Source organism: Lepidochelys kempii, chromosome 7, assembly GCF_965140265.1.
Source record: "Lepidochelys kempii isolate rLepKem1 chromosome 7, rLepKem1.hap2, whole genome shotgun sequence".
In the NCBI taxonomy this organism is placed as follows: domain Eukaryota; kingdom Metazoa; phylum Chordata; order Testudines; family Cheloniidae; genus Lepidochelys; species Lepidochelys kempii.
The window spans coordinates 31,748,809-31,770,963 of NC_133262.1; the positions used below are offsets into that span (position 1 = coordinate 31,748,809).

The 22,155-nt window shown below is 46.4% G+C and overlaps 1 protein-coding gene across 2 annotated transcripts; it reads left to right on the forward strand.

Annotated features, from left to right (window-relative positions):
* The first annotated feature begins 5,829 nt into the window (after window positions 1-5,829).
* Window positions 5,830-21,973, forward strand: LOC140914317 (solute carrier family 22 member 6-A-like). 2 transcript variants are annotated; one of them, XM_073351831.1, is made up of 11 exons: window positions 5,830-6,666; window positions 7,875-7,978; window positions 8,478-8,632; window positions 9,216-9,384; window positions 9,816-9,939; window positions 13,152-13,267; window positions 15,485-15,699; window positions 17,765-17,873; window positions 18,666-18,869; window positions 19,521-19,596; window positions 21,758-21,973. In XM_073351831.1, exons 1-10 carry the CDS (start codon window positions 6,265-6,267, stop codon window positions 19,576-19,578), a joined length of 1,656 nt encoding a protein of 551 aa, XP_073207932.1. In that variant the 5' UTR covers window positions 5,830-6,264; the 3' UTR covers window positions 19,579-19,596; window positions 21,758-21,973. The 2 variants fall into 2 exon arrangements, with proteins under 2 accessions (XP_073207932.1, XP_073207933.1); XM_073351832.1 differs by lacking the exon at window positions 5,830-6,666 and adding an exon at window positions 7,168-7,323.
* The last annotated feature ends 182 nt before the right edge of the window (window positions 21,974-22,155 follow it).

Consider the following 22,155-nt stretch of genomic DNA (forward strand, 5'->3'; position numbering starts at 1 on the left):
TGACGATGACGGCTACCAGTCGTACTGTACCGTCTGCTGCCACAAGGCAAGGGGTTGCTGCTACTGTGTAGCAATGCTGTACCATGTCTGCCAGCACCCAGGAGACATAGGGTGACGGTTACCTGAGCGGGCTCCATGCTTGCCGTGGTATGGCGTCTGCACAGGTAACTCAGGAAAAAAGGCGCGAAACGATTGTCTGCCCTTGCTTTCACGGAGGGAGGGAGGGAACGGGGGCCTGACGATATGTACCCAGAACCACCCGCGACAATGTTTTAGCCCCATCAGGCATTGGGATCTCAACCCAGAATTCCAATGGGCAGCGGAGACTGCGGGAACTGTGGGATAGCTACCCACAGTGCAACGCTCCGGAAGTCGACTCTAGCCTCGGTACTGTGGAAGCGCTTCACCGAGTTAATGCACTTAATGCACTTAGAGCATTTTCTGTGGGGACACACACACTCGAATATATAAAACCGATTTCTAAAAAACCGACTTCTATAAATTCAACCTTATTCCGTAGTGTAGACATACCCTTAGATATTTTTAAGGTCAGGCGTGACAAAGCCCTGGCTGGGATGATTTAGTTGGGGATGGGTCCTGCTTTGAGCAGGGGGTTGGACTAGATGACCTCCTGAGGTCCCTTCCAACCCTGGTATTCCGTGATGCTATGATTCTCACCACTAGATCACACTCCCTTCCCAGAGATGGGAACAGAACCCAAGACTCCCAGCTATCAGTACTCTACTACTCTAACCACAAGATAACACTCCTCCCGGTGTTTGGAACCAAACCCAAGCATCTCCGTTTCCAGTCCCCTGCTCTGATCACTAGACTATACTCCTTCCTCCCCAAATACGCAATAGAATCCAGAAATCCAGACTCTCAGTCCCTCCCATTTCCACTGCTAGATCACAAAGCCCTTGTAGAGATGGGAACAGAACCCAAGAGCCTTGACGCCAAGTCCCCGCTATGCGTCGCTAACCCACCAGATCCCATTTCACTCTATTCCCAGAGCTGGCAATAGAACCAAAGAGTCCTGACTCCCAGTCCCCCGGCTCTACCCATTAGACCCTCCTCCCCAGCCACATCTGGGAATAACACTCAGTAGCCCTGACTCCTAGGCCCCATGCTTTAGCCACTAGATCCCTACTCACCTCCTAGAGCCAGGAATAGAACTCAGGAGTCCAGACTCCCAGCCCTACCTGCTCTCCCCACTAGACCCCACAACCCTCCCAGAGGTAGGAATAGAAGCCAGGAGCCCTGACTCCTTGCCCACTCCCCCCTGCTCTTACCCACTAGACTCCACTCCCCTCCTAGAGCCAGGAATAGAAGCCAGGAATCCCAACTTGCAGTCCCCCTTGCCCCACACAGCCCAGTGGAGCACAGAAAATAACCCCATGTCATTCCACATGAATGGATGACTGCTCTCCCAGAAATGCCCTCTGGGCCCAACAGGGAGTTGTGGGGTGTGTGACTGCTTGTATGAGCCATTGAGTTAACAACACCTTGTGACTAAGGCTGTGAAAGGCCTACAGATCCAGTCATCAGCATCTGACCTTCGTCCAACACAACAAGCAAATGATCAACCACTGCAAGCTTTGGACCATATCTTGCCCTTGAAAACAGCCCAAAACTGGCTCTACATAGCACCCAAGCTGCTTCCATGCCCCCTTGCCCAAAAAAGACTAAGGACAAGCAGCAAGACGGGGAGACCCAAGTAATGGCTCCTCAGACAACAACTCATTTTCATAGTTTCATACCTTTTAAGGCCAGAAGGGACCATAGATCTTCTTGTATCACCTCCTGTCTATTACAGGTCAGAGAATGTCATCCAAATACCCCTGCACTGAGCCCAACAACATGGGTTTGGCTAAAGCTCTTACAGGAAGGCATCCAGCCTTGGTTTGAAGAAGTCAGGAGATGGAAAATCTACCCCTTCCCTTGAGAGTTTGTTCCAATAGTGAATCACCCTCACTGTGAAATAAAGGTGTCTTATTTCTAACTGGAGTTGGTCTGGCTTCAGCTTCCAGCCTTTGGTTCTTGTTCTGCCTTTCTCTGTTAGGTTTAAACTCTACCTGAAACTGGGGTGAAAGCATCCTCAGCATCCCTTTAGTACCTGGTATTTTCCTCACATGAAGGTGCTTTACACTGTAATAGACTCACCTCTTGATCTAAACAGTCTGAGCTTTCAAGTCTCTCACTGTCAGGCATTTTCTTGAGCCCTTGAATAATTTCTCTGGCTCTTTTCTGCACCCTCTCCAATTTTTCAGCATCCTTTTTAAAAAGCACACCCCAGAACTGGACGCAGCATTCCAGTATTGGTCTCACCAATGCTATATCCAGAGGTAACATCATCCCCTTGCTCTTTCTCACTGCTCCCCTGTTTATACAGCCAAGGAACCCAGGAGCCATTTTTGTACCCGCATTGAACTGAGAGCTCATGTTGAGTTGTTTGTCCACCCCTAGCTCCTTTTCAGAGTTGCCACTGCTTTCCCGGACACAGGCCCCACTTCCATGGGGTGGTCTTCCTTCCTTGCTGCTAGATGTGTCACCTTGCATTCCACTGCAGTAAAGTGCAGTTTGTTTGAATGATTACAGGAGCCAGGAGTCCTGCTCTTCCCTTCTCTATTGTTGCTCTTTTGGCCCAAGCATTAGTCCAATATTCAGGGCCTTGCAGGGTTGTTTCCTAGCATGAGGAATGGATGATACGAGTCAGGTCAATTCTTTGGTGAAACCTTGTTTATTTACAAGGTACCGTTTCCCTGAACACTAACAGCAGCAAGCAGTTACCTTGCTCCTGAATCCCCACATCTGCTCCCTCCCTCCCCAAGCTCTGTGCCCAAAAAGCCCTCCCCTGTCTCTCTGCTTCTCCCCTGGGTCACACACAGAACTGCTTCACCTGGCTTCCTGCCTCCAACATACACAGCCTAGCCCCCTCCTTTGCAACCAGGGAGAGTCCTATCCATCTGCCTGGGTTAACACTGGCCTAGTCACATGGCTTAGTGTCTTGGGTGGAAGTCCCATTGCCTGCATATTAAGGGGCTTGATTGTTCCTTGTTTTGAGCCTGAAAGACTGTTAAAATTATCCTCCACTGAGCATCTGAGATAACCCATTGTTGGGATGAATGGGGGCTGTTCAAACCTCTCCAAACTATGGTGCCAGGCTCTCTGCCGACTCATCTCTGCAATGGTTACATATGACTCATATATTTGAGACTTTCTTCAAAACCATGACAGCTGGAGATTAGTGACGATGGAAACATTTCTGACCGAACAGTTTTCCATTGAAAAATGTGGGTTTTGTTGACATTTAATGTTGTGTGGGAACATGTTGATTTTGATGAAAATTTCAAATGGAAAAAGTCAAAATGTTTTGATTCATTTCATTTAAATTTTTAACATTATATTAAAATATTTTATATTAGATTTCTATATTATATTTAATATCAGGCCTATATCAAGTATATTATATTTAATATCTTTATAGAATATACATATCAAAACAACATGAATCAAAATGGTAAAATCAACGTTTCTCTTCAACACTATCAAACAACAATGTTCAAGAAAGATGATTTCAAACTGAAACAGCTGTAGAGAAAGTCTACTAGGCTGATCAGAGGACTGGAGAGTCGATCTTATGAGTAGAGACTAAAGGAGCCATGCTTGTTTAGTCTAGGAAAATGAAAGCTAAGAGGGAATCCAATTGCTCTCTCTCTCTCTCTATACACATTGGGGGTTGGGCGTAAGCACCAAGGAAGGAGAAGCGCTATTGAAGCTAAAGGCCAATGTTGGCACAAGAACAAATAGGGATAAACTGGCCAGGAATAAGCTGAGGCTAGAAACGAGAAGAAGGTTTCTAAACATCACAGGAGGGAGATTCTGGAACAGGAGTGGGGGGCAAACAATCCAACTAGTTTTAATATGGAGCTCGATAAATTTGTGATCGGCACTATATAACCGGGTTGCCTGCAATAGCTAGGGCTGAACTCAGTGACCTAAGAGATCCCTTCCAGTCCTGTATCCAACATTTCTATCGAAACTAACCATTCCAATGGTTCCAAACTGAAATGTTTCTGAATTGTTATTCTGCAGGAAATTTCAAAATTTGGGCTTTTTGTTCCAATTCGGAATGGATTTCTTTGTAAATGTCAGTATTTTCCACGGAATGAAAATTCTGGTTCCCAACCAGCACTACTGGAAATTTACTAATTTTTAAAATCCAAGCTGAGGTTATGGAGAACATGATAGTACCTCCAGAGACGTGTCAGGAGAGAGATGGGTGTGTACTACCTGATTCCAAGCCCTGGCACAATTAGAGTGTAGAACTCACTGGCACAGGAAGTCATTAAGGCCAAGGATTTAGCAACCTGCAAAGAGGGACTGGATATTTATATGGATATTAAGAGTATCTAAAGTTTCCATAATTAATGCTAAGGGAAAGGATATTAAACCTCCTGCTTCAGCTATTTAAACCTCCACCTTTAACTATTCAAAATCACGATGAGATTTTGATGGGGCCAGAAGATTATCCCACATCTGACTACTCTGTCATTCTCACACCTTCCTCTGAATCATCTGGTGCTGGCCACTGTCAGAGACAGGATACTGAATTAAACTTATCCCCAGGTCTGATCCAGTCTGCAATTCCTGGGTTCTCACAATGACAGTTCATTTAGGGAGCCATTTGTCTTGTCTTCCGAGAGAAAGGAACAGCCTATTGTCAATGAATTATGGACCCCAAACACACATGTGGTGTTAACGGAACATGAGATCTCATCTTGGAGGAACACCTAGAACTGCTATACAGGCCAAAAATAGTCTGGAGTTCAGCCTCAGAAGTCAACGCATCTGTTCCATCCACGATGGACTTCAGACTAGAAATAAGGCGCTTTGATTTACATATAAGGCACATATTTTTTAACAGTGAGAGTAGTTACCATTGGAACAATTTACCAAGGGCTGTGATGGATTCTCCATCACTGGCAATTTTAAAATCAAGATGTTTTTCTAAAAGATAAACTTTTGTTCAAGCAGGAATTGATCCAGTCCTGTGGCCTGTTATGCAGGAGGTCAGACTAGGTGATCACAGTGGGCCCTTCCGGCCTTAAAACCTGTGATTGTGAATAACATGAAAGTGTTACAGTGGAAAACAAAGCTAAGGATGATCCGAGGGTGAGTCGGATGCATCTAGGGTGACCAGAGAGCAAATGTGAAAAATTGAGACAGGGGTCGGGGGTAATAGGAGCCTATATAAGAAAAAGACCCAAAAATCGGGACTGTCCCGATAAAATTGGGACATCTGGTCACCCTAGATGCATCAGACCTCCAGCTGGCGTAAACTGGTGTAGCTCCGCCAAAGTCAATTTACACCTGTTGGGGATCTGGCCCATAAACTTGAGGTAGGGTGGAGCTTTCAAATGCCTCTTGTGGCACTGAATTCCACAGACTAATTACCTCTTGCGTGGAAGAGGCATTTCCTCTCCTAAGGACTAAAAGGTAAGAGGAGCCAGGTGCTTCCTTAAAGAGCTTTTGAAAATCTCCCTCTAGCAAATAGTCTAGCTTTACATCAGCAGTAAATGATACAGAATCCAGCCCAGATTTCAGTCCATGCTACACGCTTTCTATAACGCTAATATACTAACCAAAGTCACCATTCTGCTCTGCAGACTTGTTCCTTTGCCAGCACTGCCCTTTGCGCCATATCATGTAAAGCATTTTCCTATCGGACTTAATCCACCAAATAAGCAAAGTAAAACTTTAACTGGCTGAGCATATCAAGCCTTTATATAACAATGAGTCCGTTTGCAAGAGGGTAAAACCTGGGGATCTTCAGGGACTCAATCCAGGCAGAAAATCCATCTAGCATTCCTGGAACTGGTGTCTTTTCACTGATTTGGGACTGAACGGTTTGCCACTGCAAACTGGGACCAATTAACCTGGGATTTCTGCAGCAACAGGAAAAACAACAGACACTTAATGCAGGTGGCAACCTGCAAAGTTATTAAGCCAACTCGTCACCTTCTGCAATTTTAACCTGTGGTATTAAGGGACTATTTGCTGGGAAGCACATGCCTTACAAGAAGTTCAGCATAAGCATCCCAAGTGGCCATATTTCCATTTTATGCTGTGAATCAGCACCACTCAGCAGTTATTTTTTGGCCAAACCACGGAGATATTTTGCTAACACAGGGGAAGCGTGTATTCTTCTCACCCATCACTGGTAATTTTTTTTTTTGATCGACCCAGCGCCACCTGAGAGCCATGAGTTTTCCAGAACTTCTGGACCGCATTGGCGGCATGGGACGCTTCCAAGTCATGCATGTGGCATTCCTGGCCATCCCGCTCTTAATGCTGGCCAGCCATAACCTCCTGCAGAACTTCACTGCTGGGATCCCAGAGCACCACTGTCAAGTGCATGTCATGACCAACTACACCCATCGTGTCAATCTCACAGCCAGCCTACATGCTGAAGATCTGCTCCGGGTCTCCATTCCCATGGACAAGAGCCAGAAGCTGGAGAAGTGCAGGCGGTTTGTCACCCCCCAGTGGCAGCTCCTAAACCCAAATGCCACAAGCACCAACACCATAGAGCTGGATACTGAGCCGTGTGTAGATGGGTGGACCTATGACAAAAGCCTGTTCACCTACACCATTATAACTGAGGTGAGAGAGACCTGACTCTGCTATAGCCTAGGCAGTGCTGTCATAGGGAGGCAGTGTGGATCAGTGCCTAGGGCACTGGGCTGAGAGAGGAGGAGACCCAGATTTTATTCCCAGCTCTGCTACTGATCTACTGTGAGCAAATCGCATCCTCTCTGTTTCCTCTCCCATCCTTTGTCTATTTAGAATGTAAGCCTCTCTAAATATGTGGGTATAGCACACTGGGGCCATGATCTTGGTCAGGGTCTGTGCAGCGCTTGGCACAATGGAGTCCTTATCTCATTTGGGGTCTGGGCAGCACTCGGCACAATTGGGCCCCATTTCTCCTTTGGGATCTATAAGTGCTATGCTAATACAACACAGTAGGACTGTTACGTTGCACTACGCTCTCTATATACACACACAGTGAGAGACAGTCCCTCCACCAAATCTCTTACTGTTGTGATCTGGCAGACTGTTTTTCCCCCTTGACACAGGTATAACTGACCGCACAAGGTAGTAGCATTGCCACCTCTGAGGTACAATAAAATGGGAGGTCCAAGATGATCCTGAGCCCATAAAACCGGCAGGGTGCACTGAATACCCTGACAGATTTCCCAGGGCAGCTATCTCAAAAAAGGGATGACCCGGGAACACCCGGATGGGTGGCACCGCTACAAGGTACAGGGCAAGGGGAACCACACCCACTGTTCGTACTGTAACAGGTTTGCTGACTGACCAGTATGGATTTCCCCATCCCCCCATACACACACTTGACTCTATGGGTTCTCTGTACACCAATTTTACTGGTGGGTGTCCACTTCAGAGCCTGATTTCTAGGGCTCAGATTTTCAGGGTCGGGGTGTGAATAGCCCCTTGATAACCCATCCCTGGCTGCATTGAGCTCTGCTTCCTAAGGGCATCAGGAGGAAGAGTGGAAGTCGGAGCAGCTCCGAGGCCACTCTACACATACCCCAGGGGTTAAGTAGGGTCCAGAAATGGGGAGCACAAGTGTGGGTTAAAGCCACCTCTTCCCATCTCTGTGTCTGCCTGGAGTGAAATATCGAGACCCGGGGATCAAAGTTTCCTCTCTACAGACCAGACTACAGCATGTCCAACCTTCCCTCCCTGCCACCCATAGGCACGTCCAAAAAATTCCAGCTCAGGCAATGTGTGCCCTGAAAACGTCCTGGTCTCACTGGTCTCTGTTTTCTCCCCCCCGCCCCCTGCAGTGGGATTTGGTGTGTGAGTCCAGGACACTCCAGCAAATGGCTCAGTCGCTCTACATGGCTGGCGTGCTGGTTGGGTCAGCTGTGTTTGGAGGCCTTGCGGACAGGTGAGATGGTGAGGCTGTGACTCCTAACTCCACACACTTTCATGTTGCTAATATGAGCTGGAGCCACATCAACCCCAGCTCCAAAAACGTGTCACAATGATTATGTACCTACTGCCTGCAGGTCAGGACTGTGTAGTGGGCCTGGGGAGGGATTGCTGGGACTGCTGCAGGTCACAACTGATACGAATTGGCAGAGAGAATAGGGTTAAGATTGGGGGGCATCACAGAGCTGGGGGAGGGGAGGCCAGGGCTGGAACAGCAGGAGGGTTTGAGGGGCATCGGCAGAAGTGCACTGGGCTAATGTCACACATTCAAATTAATTCCTAACCCTAAATTTTGGTTCAACCACTCTCAATTGCAAACAGTGCTTAGAGGTAGCTGAGATCACCAAAGCAGGACTATGGCATATGGTGCAATCATGCCCGCCTCCAAATTCCCTGCCCCGGACCAGCTTCCTGATCTCCCCTCCCCCGCATTAACTCCGTTCTCCATGCTGCAGGTTTGGCCGGAGAGCCCTCCTGATCTGGTGCTACCTGCAGATGGGGGTCACAGGCATCTGTGCTGCTTTCTCCCCCAACTTCACCATCTACTGCATCTTCCGCTTCCTCACCGGCATGGCCATTTCTGGGATCTCAGTCAACTCTGTCTCGCTGTGTAAGTAGGCACTGCAGGTCTGAATGATCCCAGCAGACTAAGGAGCAGAGGCAAGTTACTCTCCCGGCAATCTTATAACGGTGCCTCTGATAGCACCGGACACCTGGTGTCTGCTCCTGGGAGAACCAGGACAGAACAAAATTCACCCAGGGTAGTGGGCCCAGCACAAGCGTATGCACCATGTCAGCCTGCCCAGAGCTGGGAGTCCTGACACTCAGCCCTCTTCACCTGCTCTAACCCACACAACACACGCCGCTAACAGAACCAGTGATGGAACCCAGGAGTCCTGACTCCCGGCCCTGCTCCTGTTCTAACCCACTAGACCCTATGCCTCCACCCAGAGCTGGGAATGGAACCCAGGAGTCCTGACGCTTAATCCCAGATAACGTACGCGTGTGTGTGTGTGTGAGAGAGAGAGAGAGGACTCTGGAGTCAGAACCAGTCACCTCCAGAGCTAAAACTTACAAACTGCTACAGATTGAGCTAACGCGCTAGACTCATATCCTCTGCAACGCGGGCACAGAGTGGGGAGGGGACCTGCACTGCATACTGACCCAGTGGGTCTCATGTTTTCTCTACTCAGGCATAGAGTGGATCCCTACCAATGTTCGGGCCATTGTGGGTACCATCAATGGATACTCCTACACTACTGGGCAATTCATTCTGGCTGGGGTGGCCTATGCTATCCCAGATTGGCGCTGGCTACAGCTCACCATCTCCTTGCCTTTCTTTGTCTTCTTTCTTTACTCCTGGTACGTATGTTGATCAATAGCTTGAATTATTTCCGCCAGCTCTTTCCCCCATTTCTAGGTGTGTAATGCACCTCCTGGGTAGAAGACCATTTAAGTCCTTCTTTAGCCTTGCTAACTCCCAGACACTTCCCTGCTCTAACCCTAGACACCACTTCCCTCCCAAAGAACCCAGGAGTCCTGAATCCCGTCATTCTAACCAGACAGTCCCCCACTCTCCTCCCAGACCAGGGAATAGAAACCAGGACTCCTGACACCCACTTCCTCTTCTCACTGCTAGACACAACTTCCCTTCAAGAGCCAAAGGTGTTCAGTCTAGTGGCTAGAGCAGGGGTAGGGGCTGGGAGTCAGGACTCCTGGATTCTATTCCCAGCTCTAAGAGAGAAGTGTAACTGAGAATCAAAGCTATTGTCTTGGCTTCGTCTTGTTGGCAGGTTGTTTGTAGAGTCTGCCCGCTGGCTGGTGATATCAGGAAAACCAGAACGGGCAGTGAAAGGGCTGAGAAAGGTTGCCAGGATCAATGGGAAAATGGAAGAAGGAGAAAAACTCAGCACTGAGGTAAAGAATCCATAGAGGCCTTTATGGTCCCATAGACAAATCAAGTGGTCCAAACTGGGGTTAAAATGCAGGTGGGAAGTCCATGCCCTTTCCACAAAATAAGCTCTGCCTATAAGTCCTTAAAATGATTGTTCACATCTCTCCAAGCTATTGTTTCAGGCTCTCTACAAACTCAGGCAGGCATTTGCACCCAGGTCATGCTTTCAAGATCTTCTTTGCAAACACAACAGCTGAAACTTACTTGAAAAGAAAAGAACTAATGCAAAGTTTGTGGAGAACAGGAAAGCAGCGTGGGAGGGGTGTTCCTACGATGTACCACCACAGACTGGACTGATCCAGACCCTGGGTCCAGCGCATGGTGACAGGCTTCTACAAAGTTGTAGCATGAAGTTTGGGGCTAATGTATTCTGTTCTGGTCACCCTCTCATAAAGCGATGTGGCAGTAATCTGTGATATGGCAGTAATTTGAGATGGAATCAGAGCCTGGTCAGACTCATAGCAATCATGGCTGGTGGACAATGTTCCAACAGAACAGTAATCCATCAGACAATGCTGATTTGATTAAATGGAAACATTTCATGGGAACTTATTGATGGCGTCAAAATTTTCATAAAAAATTATCAAAATGTTTTTTGAAGGTCAAAAGTACTACATTTTGTCTAGATCAGTGGTTCCCAAACTTGTTCCGTTGCTTGTGCAGGGAAAGCCCCTGGCGGGCCGGGCCAGTTTGTTTACCTGCCGCGTCCGCAGGTTCGGCCGATTGCGGCTCCCAGTGGTTGCGGTTCACTGCTCCAGGCCAATGGGAGCCGCTGGAAGCGGCGGCCAGCACGTCCCTCGGCCCACGCCACTTCCAGCAGCTCCCATTGGCCTGGAGCAGCGAACCGCGGACACTAGGAGCTGCAATCAGCCGGACCTGCAGACATGGCAGGTAAACAAACCGGCCCGGCCCACCAGGGGCTTTCCCTGCACAAACGGCAGAACGAGTTTGGGAACCACTGGTCTATAATATAAATAAATATAAATAAAATATAATATAGGCAGGCCTGCTAGCACCATTTATTATTAAGGTTGCCTGACACTTCCCATTATAAGACCGTGTTTTCAGTTGCCTATAACTTTCCCAAACAATAACTGTTCAAGCTAAAATTTTCCATGCTGGGTGTCTGCCTCAGGCTGAATATTTTTGGAAAATATTATATATTATTATATTATACATATAAAAGTCAAAATGGTGAAGACAAAATACCTTACCAAAATGTTTTGTTCTGATGAGCTTGTTTTTATATTTCTCAAATTAATTTTTTTTTTAATTCTGTGCCAGTGGCAATTTTGACTTTTTGTTCTAATTTGAGATGAAAGGAAATTTCAAAATGTTGGAACTTCACACAGAATGGACTTTCCGAGTTTCAACCAGCTCTAACTGGGATTATTTAGTGTGGAGAGGAGGAAAATAAGAAGGAACACGATAGACAGTCAGACAGCTGGATGCAGAGCAATGACTGGGATGGAGACTGGGAACATTTGTTCCCAGAATGGAAGACTAAGGCGATGCAATGCCATCAACGCTTGTAATTTTATTGTGAGTCTTGTGATATCTGATGCCCTGGACTCCTGGAGAGAGGTCATTCTGTGACAATCTCTGTTTTCATTTTAAAAAAAAGTAACTTTCTAGTACTCATAGTTGTTGAGAAAAGCTTGAAAACGTGACCGAAGTGTCTTTTAAAGTTCCAAAAACAGAAAGCAAATAAAAATAACCCAACATTTATTATATATTTAAAATCTTGTGGTTTTTAAGACAATCTCAGGATTTTTGAGGAGAGGGTAAACCATGATTTTTGAAGATTTGGGGTTGATGAGACTAATTGCTGAAATGTAAAGACTGCACATTTAAAACTGATAAGAGTAAATACTTTCCCACAAATAACTTCCTTTGGAATTCACTGCTACAAGATATAAACATAGCAGGATTCAGGAAAGGATCAGACATTTATATGGATAAGGAGAAAATCCAAAGGAAGGATTTAATAAAAAATAAGCAAGTGTTTTGGAAGGGATGTAAACTATTCATTTAAACTCCCTATATGGCCCTATCACCTCATGAGCACCTCACACTCTTGAATGTATTTACCCTCACAGCTCGCACATGAAGCAAGGGAGCACTATTATCCCCATTGTAGACATGGGGAACTGAGTCACGGAGAGGCTAAGTGACAAGCCCAGGGTAATACAGGAAATCTGTGGTACAGCAGGAAATTAAACCCGTCATCTAAATTCTAGGTGAGTGCCCAAACCACTAGACCATCCTTCCTATCAATCTGAATGCTGTAGGGCATGCGCTGATCTCGAATTAGTGAGGGTTAGGAGGCCCTTGTCCATGGGGACAGGTTACAACATAACTAAAAGGTTTCTTGTCAGAGGCTGGAAGAACCCACTGGTCTGACCCAGTCAGGGGATACCTGTGTCTCTAAGCCAGGGGTCGGCAACTGTTGGCCCGCGGCCCATCAGGGTAATCTGCTGGTGGGCCGCGAGACATTTGTTTATGTTGACCGTCCACAGGCATGGCCCTCCGCAGCTACCAGTGGCTGCGGTTCACCGTTCCTGGCCAATGAGAGATGCAGGAAGTTGCAGCCAGCACGTCCCTGCGGCCACTGGGAGCTGTGGGGGGCTGTGCCTGCGGACAGTCAATGTAAACAAAATGTCTCGTGGCCCGCCAGCATATTACCCTGATGGGCTGCGGGCCAATAGTTGCTGACCCCTGCCCTAAGCTATCAGTGGACAGCTGAATTGTCAGCTGGGAAGTGTGCCTGAAATTATTAGGCCAGATTCCCAACTGTTGTAAATCTGCCATCACTCCACTGGAGTCAAAGGGGCCAGATCCCCAGCTGATGTAAATTGACCATTGCTCCAAGGGAGTCACTGGGGTCAGATCTCCAGATGGTGTAAACTGACTGTTGCTCCATTAGAGTCAATGGGGCCAGATAGCCAGCTGGTGTAAATGGGCATAGCTCCATCAAGGCAATGATTCTATGCCAATTACACCAGCTGAGGATCTGGCCCTGTAGGTAGAGGAATCCAAACCTTCAGTCTGGGTCAGCCTTATTTGAGCAGTGCTGTGAACTTCATACACAACTGTATTAACTAGCACTTGTCCCTGCTATTCATTGCTTCGTTCTCACGGGTACCATTTGCAGCAAACTCTCTTCTCCATCTAGGTCTTGAAATCCAACATGCAGAAGGAACTGTCCATAGCCAAATCTAGCCATACCATTACGGACCTGGTACGCACAACCACCATGCGCAAAATCTCCTGCGGAGTCTCCTGCATATGGCAAGTGGGCTCTTTCATTTTGCTGAGGCGAAGATACTGAAGCATAAGGAGCCTGCTCTTCTACTGGTGTAAATGAGCACAGCACCCAGCCAACATTGGGAGCCCCCCAAAGTTGGGCGCTACACAGACCCCGACTAACTTCAGGGTCCACAGTGTGCCAGGCGCTGCACAGACTTAGTGAGAGACACTTCCTGCCCTGAAGAGCTGACAGTTTAAATAGACAAAGGGGTGAGAGGAGAATGAAAGTGAGGAAGAGACTTATCGCAGTTAACACAGCTGGTCAGTGGCAGATCTGGGAATGGTACCAAGATGTCCTGACCTCCAGTCTGCTGCTCTAAACCACACTCCTTCTGCATCTTTAGACAAACCACTTCTGAACCCCACCTGGACAATGAAGATAACAAGGTCTATAGATGAAATGCAGTTGTCTAAGTGCTATGTACTACAGCGCAAATACAAGGAGTCAAGGTTTACCTATATGTATAGGGACCTACCAAATTCATGGCCATGAAAAACGCATCATGGACCGTGAAATCTGGTGTGTGTGTCCCCCGCCCCATGAAATCTGGTCTTTTGTGTGCTTTTACCCTATACTATATAGATTTGTTTTTCAAATTGGGGGTCCTGACCCAAAAGGGAGTTTCAGGGGGGTTGCAAGGTTATTTTAGGGGGTATTATGGTATTGCCACTCTTACTTCTACACTGCCTTCAGAGCTGGGTGGCTGGAGAGGGGCGGCTTTTGGCTGGGCGCCCAGCTCTGAAGACAGCGCCCCACCAGCAGCAGTCCAGAAGTAAGGGTGGTGATACCATGCCATGCCACCCTTACTTCTGCGCTGCTGCCTTCAGAGCTGGGTGGCTGGAGAGTGGCAGCTGCTGACTGAGGGCCCAGCTCTGCAGGCAGCAACGCAGAAGTACGGGTGGCAATACCATGCCACGCCATCCTTACTTCTGTGCTGCTGCTGGCGACAGCTCTGTCTTCAGAGCTGGGATCCCAGCCAGCAGCCACCACTCTCCAGCTGCCCAGCTCTGAAGGCAGCGCTGCCGTCAGCAGCAGCACAGAAGTAAAAGTAGCAGTACCACAAAGCCCCCTACAATAACCTTGCGACCTCCCCACAACTCCTTTCTGGGTCAGGAGCCCTACACTTACAACACCATGAAATTTCAGATTTAAATAGCTGAAATCATGAAATTTATGATTTTTAAAATCCTATGATCGTGAAATTGACCAAAATGGACCTTGAATTTGGTGGGGACCTAGATATGTATTAACATTAGGCCTGGTCAGCATTTTTCTGTCAAAACTGTTTTTCAGCAGAAAATTGGAGTTTTGATTAAACAAATGTTTTTTGCAAAAAGTGTCGGCTCCCTGCAAAAAAATTCCATTTTTCATAGGAAAAAACTAAACACTCAAACTGCAAAATATTTCAATATTTAAATTCTGACATGTTACTGCAGTGCCTCATGGGGATTGTAGTTTGGGTGCTTCACGCCTCTGTTGTACTCTATGGCAGTTGTCTCCAAAGTGGGGTGCGTGCACCCCAGGGGGTCCACAAGACCATCCCTGGGGGTGCGTGGCAGGAGGAGAGCCGCCGAAGAAGCACTGCCAGCATGGCGGCAACAGCGCTCTTGGACCTTTGATTCTTCGGCGGCACGCCAGCGGCAGCTCGGCTCTCCCCGCTCCGTCTTCGGCAACATGCCGGTGGCAGCTCGGCTCTCCCCGCTCCGTCTTCGGCAGCACGCCGGCGGCAGCTCTTCTTTTTCTTTTTCTTTTTTTTGCTTCCCCACAGCTGGCCCTGGGGGTGCATGATTCAAAAAGTTTGGAGACCTCTGCTCTATGGGACCGGCTCCCTGGCTGGACTACATCTCCCAAGATACATCTCAGCCAGGGACTTCCATGATGCACTGCCTCCCCTTTTCAAGAGGGAGGATGATGGTGCATCATAGGCGATGTAGTCCAACCTGAGAGTCTAGCCCATAGAAGAGAATGGGAGCAACAGGCACCCAAACTACAGTCCCCATGAGGCATAATAGCAGCATTTCTGAACAGAAATATTTATGTTTTGGCCAAAATATTTTGGTATTCAAATCTTCACCACAAATTTTCAGTGGAAAATATAGATAACATTGTTCTTTTAATCTTCATCAAAAAAATTGTGACTACCCCTCCCAATTTTCTGACCAGCTCTAATCCACGGTCGTATCATCCATCCATCTCAGGTTCTCCACCAGCTTTTCCTATTACGGCTTGGCCATGGACCTGCAGAACTTCAATGTCAATATCTACTTGACCCAGCTGATCTTTGGAGCAGTTGATTTTCCAGCCAAGTTCATCTCAGTCCTCACCATCATTTTCATTGGACGCCGTTTCTCCCAGGCCTTTTCCTTGGTCCTTGCCGGACTGTGCATCCTAGCTAATATTTTTGTGTCACAAGGTGAGAGAGGATTTGCTCATTATGGGATGGCATAAAGGATTTTCAAGGGTTCAGTAGCTCAAGGGACCCTTGTATAAATCTCCCACAGCTAGAGATGGGGGACAGACAAGGTGGACCAGTGCTGTGCGGTAGTATGAAAATTCTGTCTTAGGTGCCCAGTTGGTGTGTCTTGATCACATGCTTGGGGGTCCAATTAAAATCCAGATTTTGGGTCAGGAAAGAATTTCCCCCCAGATCACAATAGCAGGGAGCTTAGGGGTTTTTCCTCTTTCTTTGCAGCGGGCGGGGGGGCGGAGGGGAGGGGCGGTCACCTACCTACTGGGATCATCTGGGCCTTTTTCAGCCTAACCAATTGCCTGCAAAGACATTGGTAGCCCCTCAGTCTCTCATGTCCTTGGCCTGGGGCACACAACAGTTCCATTCTCTCAAAACTAAAATGCTTTGGTTTAACATAGGATGGTAATGGGATGAAATTTAATGGCCTGTGACATGCAGGAGGTCAGACCAAATGATCAAATGGTCCCTTCTGGCTTTAAACTTTATGAAACTATGAAAATGTCCGAGCAGGAGAGCATTTGCTTAACCATGGAACAGTGGGCTAGATCCTTAGCTGATATAAATCGGCATAGTTCAACTGCAGTATATCCCACACTAACACAATGTGGTTCTCTATCCCATTCTAGTTGTCTGAACCATACATAGGAGTTTATGTATCTAGTCATCTTCCCAGCTTATAGCAGCTGAGGATCTGACCCATAGACTGAAGGCCAGAAGGGGAAGGCAGTGTGGTCTGGTGAACAAACCACTAGACTGCGACTCTGAAGACTTAGGTTCTATTCATTGCTCTACCACTGGCCTGCAGGGTGACCTTGAGCAAGTCACTTTGCCTCTATGTGCCTCAGTTTCCCCATAATTAAAATGGGGGTAATGACACTGACCTCCTTTATAAAGAGCTTTGAGATTTACCAATGCAAAGCATTAAATAAGAGTTAAGCATCATCATTTAATCTGACCTCCTGTATAACACGGGCCAGAGAATCTCACTCGTAATTCTTGCATCAAGCCCATATCTGATGGTTGAGCTAGTATTTTTTAGAAATATGTTCATTGAATTTAAAGATTTAAATGTGAGCCTTATTTCTAGTTGAAATCTGTCTAGCATCAATTTTCAGCCACTCGATTTCATTCTGCCTTTGTCTGGTAGATTGAAGAGCCCTCTGCATTAGAAATCACCTTGCTGTGTAGATATTTATAGACTATGATCAAGCCATCCCAGAACCATCCAATGGATAAGCTAAATAGATGGAGCTCCTGAAATCTCTCACTGTAAGACAGGTTTTCCAGACCTCAAATCTCTTCTCTGCACCCTCTCCAATTTTTCAACTTCCTTTTTAAAGTGTGGACTAGAACTGGACACAGTGAAGCAGATTTTCAGCTGGCATCAAGCAGCCTAGCTCCGTGGTCTTTAGCAGCTGAGGATCGGGGCTGGTGGTGTTATTATAATTATTTTTATTGCATTAATACCTAAAGACCTCAAATGAGATCAGGGCCCTATTGTGCTAGGGGCTATACAGACACACTAGGGCATGGACCATCACTTGCAAAGAGCTTACAATCTAAATAGCCAGGTGAGACAAAGTTTGGGAGGGCAAACAGAAACAGAGAGGTGAAGTGACTTGCCTAAGATCACACAGCAGAGCTGAGAACAGAACCCAGGTATCCTGCCTCCACGCCCATTGGATCACCCAACCTTGTTTAGGGTGGCCCCACCAACCCCATACACAGAGGTCATCTCACTTCTTTACTGCTGATCACGAGAATCACTGGTCTATAGTCAGAATTCCTGTAATAACTGAGAGACAAGGTGGGTGAGGTAATATCTTTCACTGGACCAACTTCTGTTGGCAAGAGAGACAAGCAGAAACTGGTCCAATAAAAGCTATTACCTCACCTACCTTGTCTCTCTAATATCCTGGGACTGACACGGCTACACCAACACTGCATGTAATAATTCCTAAGTCACTCCTGACTTAGGCTGAAATGCCCTATTTTTCCCTCTCCCCAGAACTGCAGACCCTGCGCATGGTCTTCGCTGTGATCGGAAAAGGATCCCTGGCTGCATCATTTAACTGTGCCTACATATTTTCTGGAGAGCTGTTCCCAACGGTGATCAGGTATCTAGAAGCCAGCACCAGACCCCACTGCTGCCTAGGAAGCCCTATCAGCAAACTGTGACCTTGGCTGCGCTCTATGGAACTTGTTTGATGACTTGCAAAGTGTTGGGAATTCAGACATCACAGAGCTGACTTGTGCTCTCAGAGTGAAATGTACCCCTGCACAGGGCCCGTACAAGCCCTCCATGCCACTTGAGGCCTCAGAGATAGAGTTCTAGCTATCGGTCCCATAAATACTCTTTTCTCTCTCTCGTTGTCTGTACTCTTATCTAGCTCTATCAGTAGAGTTACACCAGTTTAAGTGAGAGAAGTGAATCACAATTTTCATTGTAGCCTCCATTTCAGTCATCCCTGCGTCCTATGCTCAGACCACATCTTCTTTTTATGGGGGAATCCCCTCTGAAATACACATTTAAAGGGCCAGATCCCCAGCTGGTGTAAATTGGTATCGCTCCATTGGCGTCAATGAAGCCAAATCCCCAGCAGGTGTAGATGAGCATTGCTCCAGTGGAATCGACGAGGCCAGATGCCCAGCTGGTGTAAATTGACCCTAGCTCCACTGGAGTCAATGATTCAAATCCAGAGCTGGTGTAACTCAGCGTTGTTCCATTGGAATCAATGGGATCAGTTGCCCAGCTGGTGTAAATTGGCCATAGTTTCTTTGGAGTCAATGGTTCAAATCCAAAGCTCGTGTGTCACTCCATTGACTTCAGAACTATGGCCCATTTACACCAGCTGGGGCTCTGGCCCAATATCCCAAGCTCAGACGGGTACTCTTTATGGCTGTTGCAGGCAGACTGGGCTGGGACTAGGCAGCACCATGGCTCGTGTTGGCAGCATCATGGCTCCACTTGTTCTGCTGACTGGTGAATTCTTCCCATCCCTGCCCCTGATTATCTATGGATCTGCCCCTATCCTCTCCGGCATCGCAACCGGCCTACTGCCAGAGACACACAACGTGCCATTGCCCGAGACCATAGACGAAGTGGAAAGACAGTAAGTGGCATTTGTGTAATTAACCAGAATAAAAAAGACATTGCTCGGAAACCTGGAAGTTGTTTTCGATCTGTGTGTTCCAAACAGGAACAGATATCTCACTGTTCTCAACATTTTTTCACCATTTGTATAGAAATATTTCATTTTTCTACCTCCAATTTAGTCATTTTGTCTCCCCGTTTCTCTCTTGCCACTGAAAGTGGGAGGAAAGGGGGGGAAATTGGTTTCAGCTTCATCAAAAATCCCAGGAAAATTTTTAAAAATCGTTATTTGGTTTTGTTAAAAAAATAATTAAAATGAATTTCTTTCAGCTTTGGGGTTTATCAAAAATAAAGAGAAATTTTCAGAAAGAAATTAAAATATTTTGATTTTGGTTCCTAAAAGAAAAGTGGAAAATTTCAAGAAAAATGAACATTTTTCATATTCAGGATTTGTCAAAAATAAAACCCTTAAAATTTTTTGGGGGAGGAAATAAACTTTTTCATTTTGGGTTTTGTAAAAATAAATAAAAACATCAAACACCCTGGAACTTTTTAAAAAAAAACAACAACAAAAATTTGCATTAGCTTTGAGCATCTGTTTTAAATTAATCACTTCTCTTGGTGATTCTGCAAACACTGATATTTATTTTCTTCTTTTTTTTTTATTAAGATCAAAACATACAATCAAGGATGAACTACAAATGAATGTCCTCCTACATTCCACATAGCCAGATCCAGCCAAACAAGTGAGCTAAGGAGAGAAAAATGAAGAATGTTTTTTAGCTTTATTATTCTATTCCTGCTGGAAGTATTTATACAGTGTGACTGGCTAGAAAGCAAAAGGGGAACAATGTCCCAACTGCTCTGCACAGCATCTCCCTCTAGTTCAACACCCCACATAGCTCACTGCAAGAATCCAACACACGCTGCCAATATGGGTCATGGTCTATCATTGCCTGTGTAACCACACTGTCCATTGAATTGAGTGTATATGGGAAGGGGCTAGTGATGTGGTCTAATGTTCATAGATAGAGTAGTCTGAGTGCAGTACGTACATTAAGAGGTTTTGTTACACAGCACTGCTTTGAAAAGGCTCCATTAAAGGCCAGGCCCCAGCTGGAGTCAGTGGAGCTCTGCTGATTTACACCAGTTGAAGATCAAGCCCATTATTTCATAAAATAGGGTAGGGATGAAGACTTATAACCTGAAGCACAAACAGGTAAAGGAACCTGCTGAACCTCACACAGTAAAGCTTGTGGCATAGTTAGGAAGAGAACCCAGGAGTCCTAGTGCTACCCCGTACCCCAGCTCCAACCACTAGACCCTATTCCCCTCCCAGAGCCAGCAAAATCCAAGTCCTCCCTCCTTTTGCCATTGGACCCCATTCTCCTTCCAGAGGACAACTCAGGAGTCCTGGCCATCAGCTCTAACTCACTAGACAATGCTCTGCACCTAGGAACAGCAAACTTTTTGCCTCATGATAGGAGGAGAAAACAGAATAGAAGCACATGAGGAAAAAACAGGCACATCTCAAACTTCCCAGGACAGATATTCCCGCATAGTGATTTACTGGTGAGATTCTCATTAAATGGTTGTATCTCACTATATCCTGTTCAGCGTTCATTTCTCCAACTTTGCACAATTGTAACTACCTTCTTCTATTTCATAAGGCACCCTTGCTTTGCTATCACTATTTGTATTTCAGTTGTGTCAAGGGGCCCCCCACTGCGATCAGGGCCCCATTGTGACAGGTGCTGCACAAACAGCTAGCGAGAGACAGTCTGTGCCCCAAAGACCTTGCAATCTAAATAGAAAAAGGAATTATTATTATCTCCATTTTACAGATAGGGAAACTTAGGCACAGAGAAATCAAGTTACTGCCTCTTTCTATGTGTTTGCGTAGCACAAAGAAGTTCCAGTCTCAGTTGTTCAACAGGTGCTACCATAATACAAATAATAATTGGCAAATACACCACACCTTGCACCAGCAGAGAGCTGGGTGAGGTGTGTTCCAGCTCTAACATCTGTGGTCCAGATCTTTAGCTGGTGCCAATCAACATAGCTCTGTTGAAGCCAATGGAGATGCACTGATTTACTCCAGCTGAGGATCTGGCCCATGTAGGATTCCGTGAACATAACTTTGCTTTTCTACAGGACTTTGTGCTGCTTGTTAATAATGAAACTGTTATCCTTTTGTGACCTGAGCAGTTAAGCAATTTTTGGGGTCCTGCAAGTTGTTTCCATTAGGAGGAGCAACTGATGGAGTCAGGTATTTCTTTTATGCAATCCTGCTTATGTATGAAGTATGCAGTAAGTCCTGTTTCCCAGAACACAGTAGGAATCAAACAACAGGAGGCAGTTTCTTGCTCACAGTTCTGTGACTCTCTGTACCTCGGGGGAACGCCCAAGACCCCCATGTTCATCTTTATAAAATGATTGTGTGGTATCCAATGCAACGTTTGTCATGTTGGGTATCTTTGGAAGGCTCATGATGCACTGAGCATGGTCGTTATAGTAATGATTACAGTAACATTACAGTAATGCTATAGGTTACAATTTCATGTATATAGTTATGAGGCTGAAAATGTATCCTCATGGCTTAAAGCAAGCCCAGGCAAAAACTCTCCAAGAACAGAGAGGCAGTTCACACCTCACCAGGTCAGATATGGGACAAACCCAGCCCAGCCTCACAGGAACAAAGGACACTGGCCTAGGCAGCAACAAAAGAATCTGTTAGACTCTTGAGGGAGTCACCCTGTCCTTCCTTTGGTCAGTTTGGAACTGTGATGAGGTAATGCTCATCTGATTCTGAAGGGGGGGGGCAAAGCCAAGAAGGAAGAAAGGACATGATAAAAGGGAGAGACATTTGCCACACTCTCTCTCTCTCTCTTCCATCTACATCTACAGACACCACCACCACCAAGCGACCGAAGCGCTGATCAAAAGGGAGACCCTGGCTGAAGAGCAACCAGCCAGCCTGTGGTGAGAAGCATCTAAGTTTGTAGGGACACTGAAAGTGTTAAGATCAACTTAGAATGCGTTTTGCTTTTATTTCATTTGACCAAATCTGACTTGTTATGCTTTGACTTATAATCACTTAAAATCTATCTTTATAGTTAATAAATTTGTTTGTTTATTCTACCTGAATCAGTGTGTTTTGTTTGAAGTGTCAGAGGCTCCTAGGGTTGTGTCTGGGACTGGAAATATTAGCTAGTGTCATTCAGTTGCAAGTAGCTAAGAGCAGCTTACATGCCAGAGGCTGTGCATGAACATCGTGGGAATAGGGGTTCTCACAGCAGAGCAGG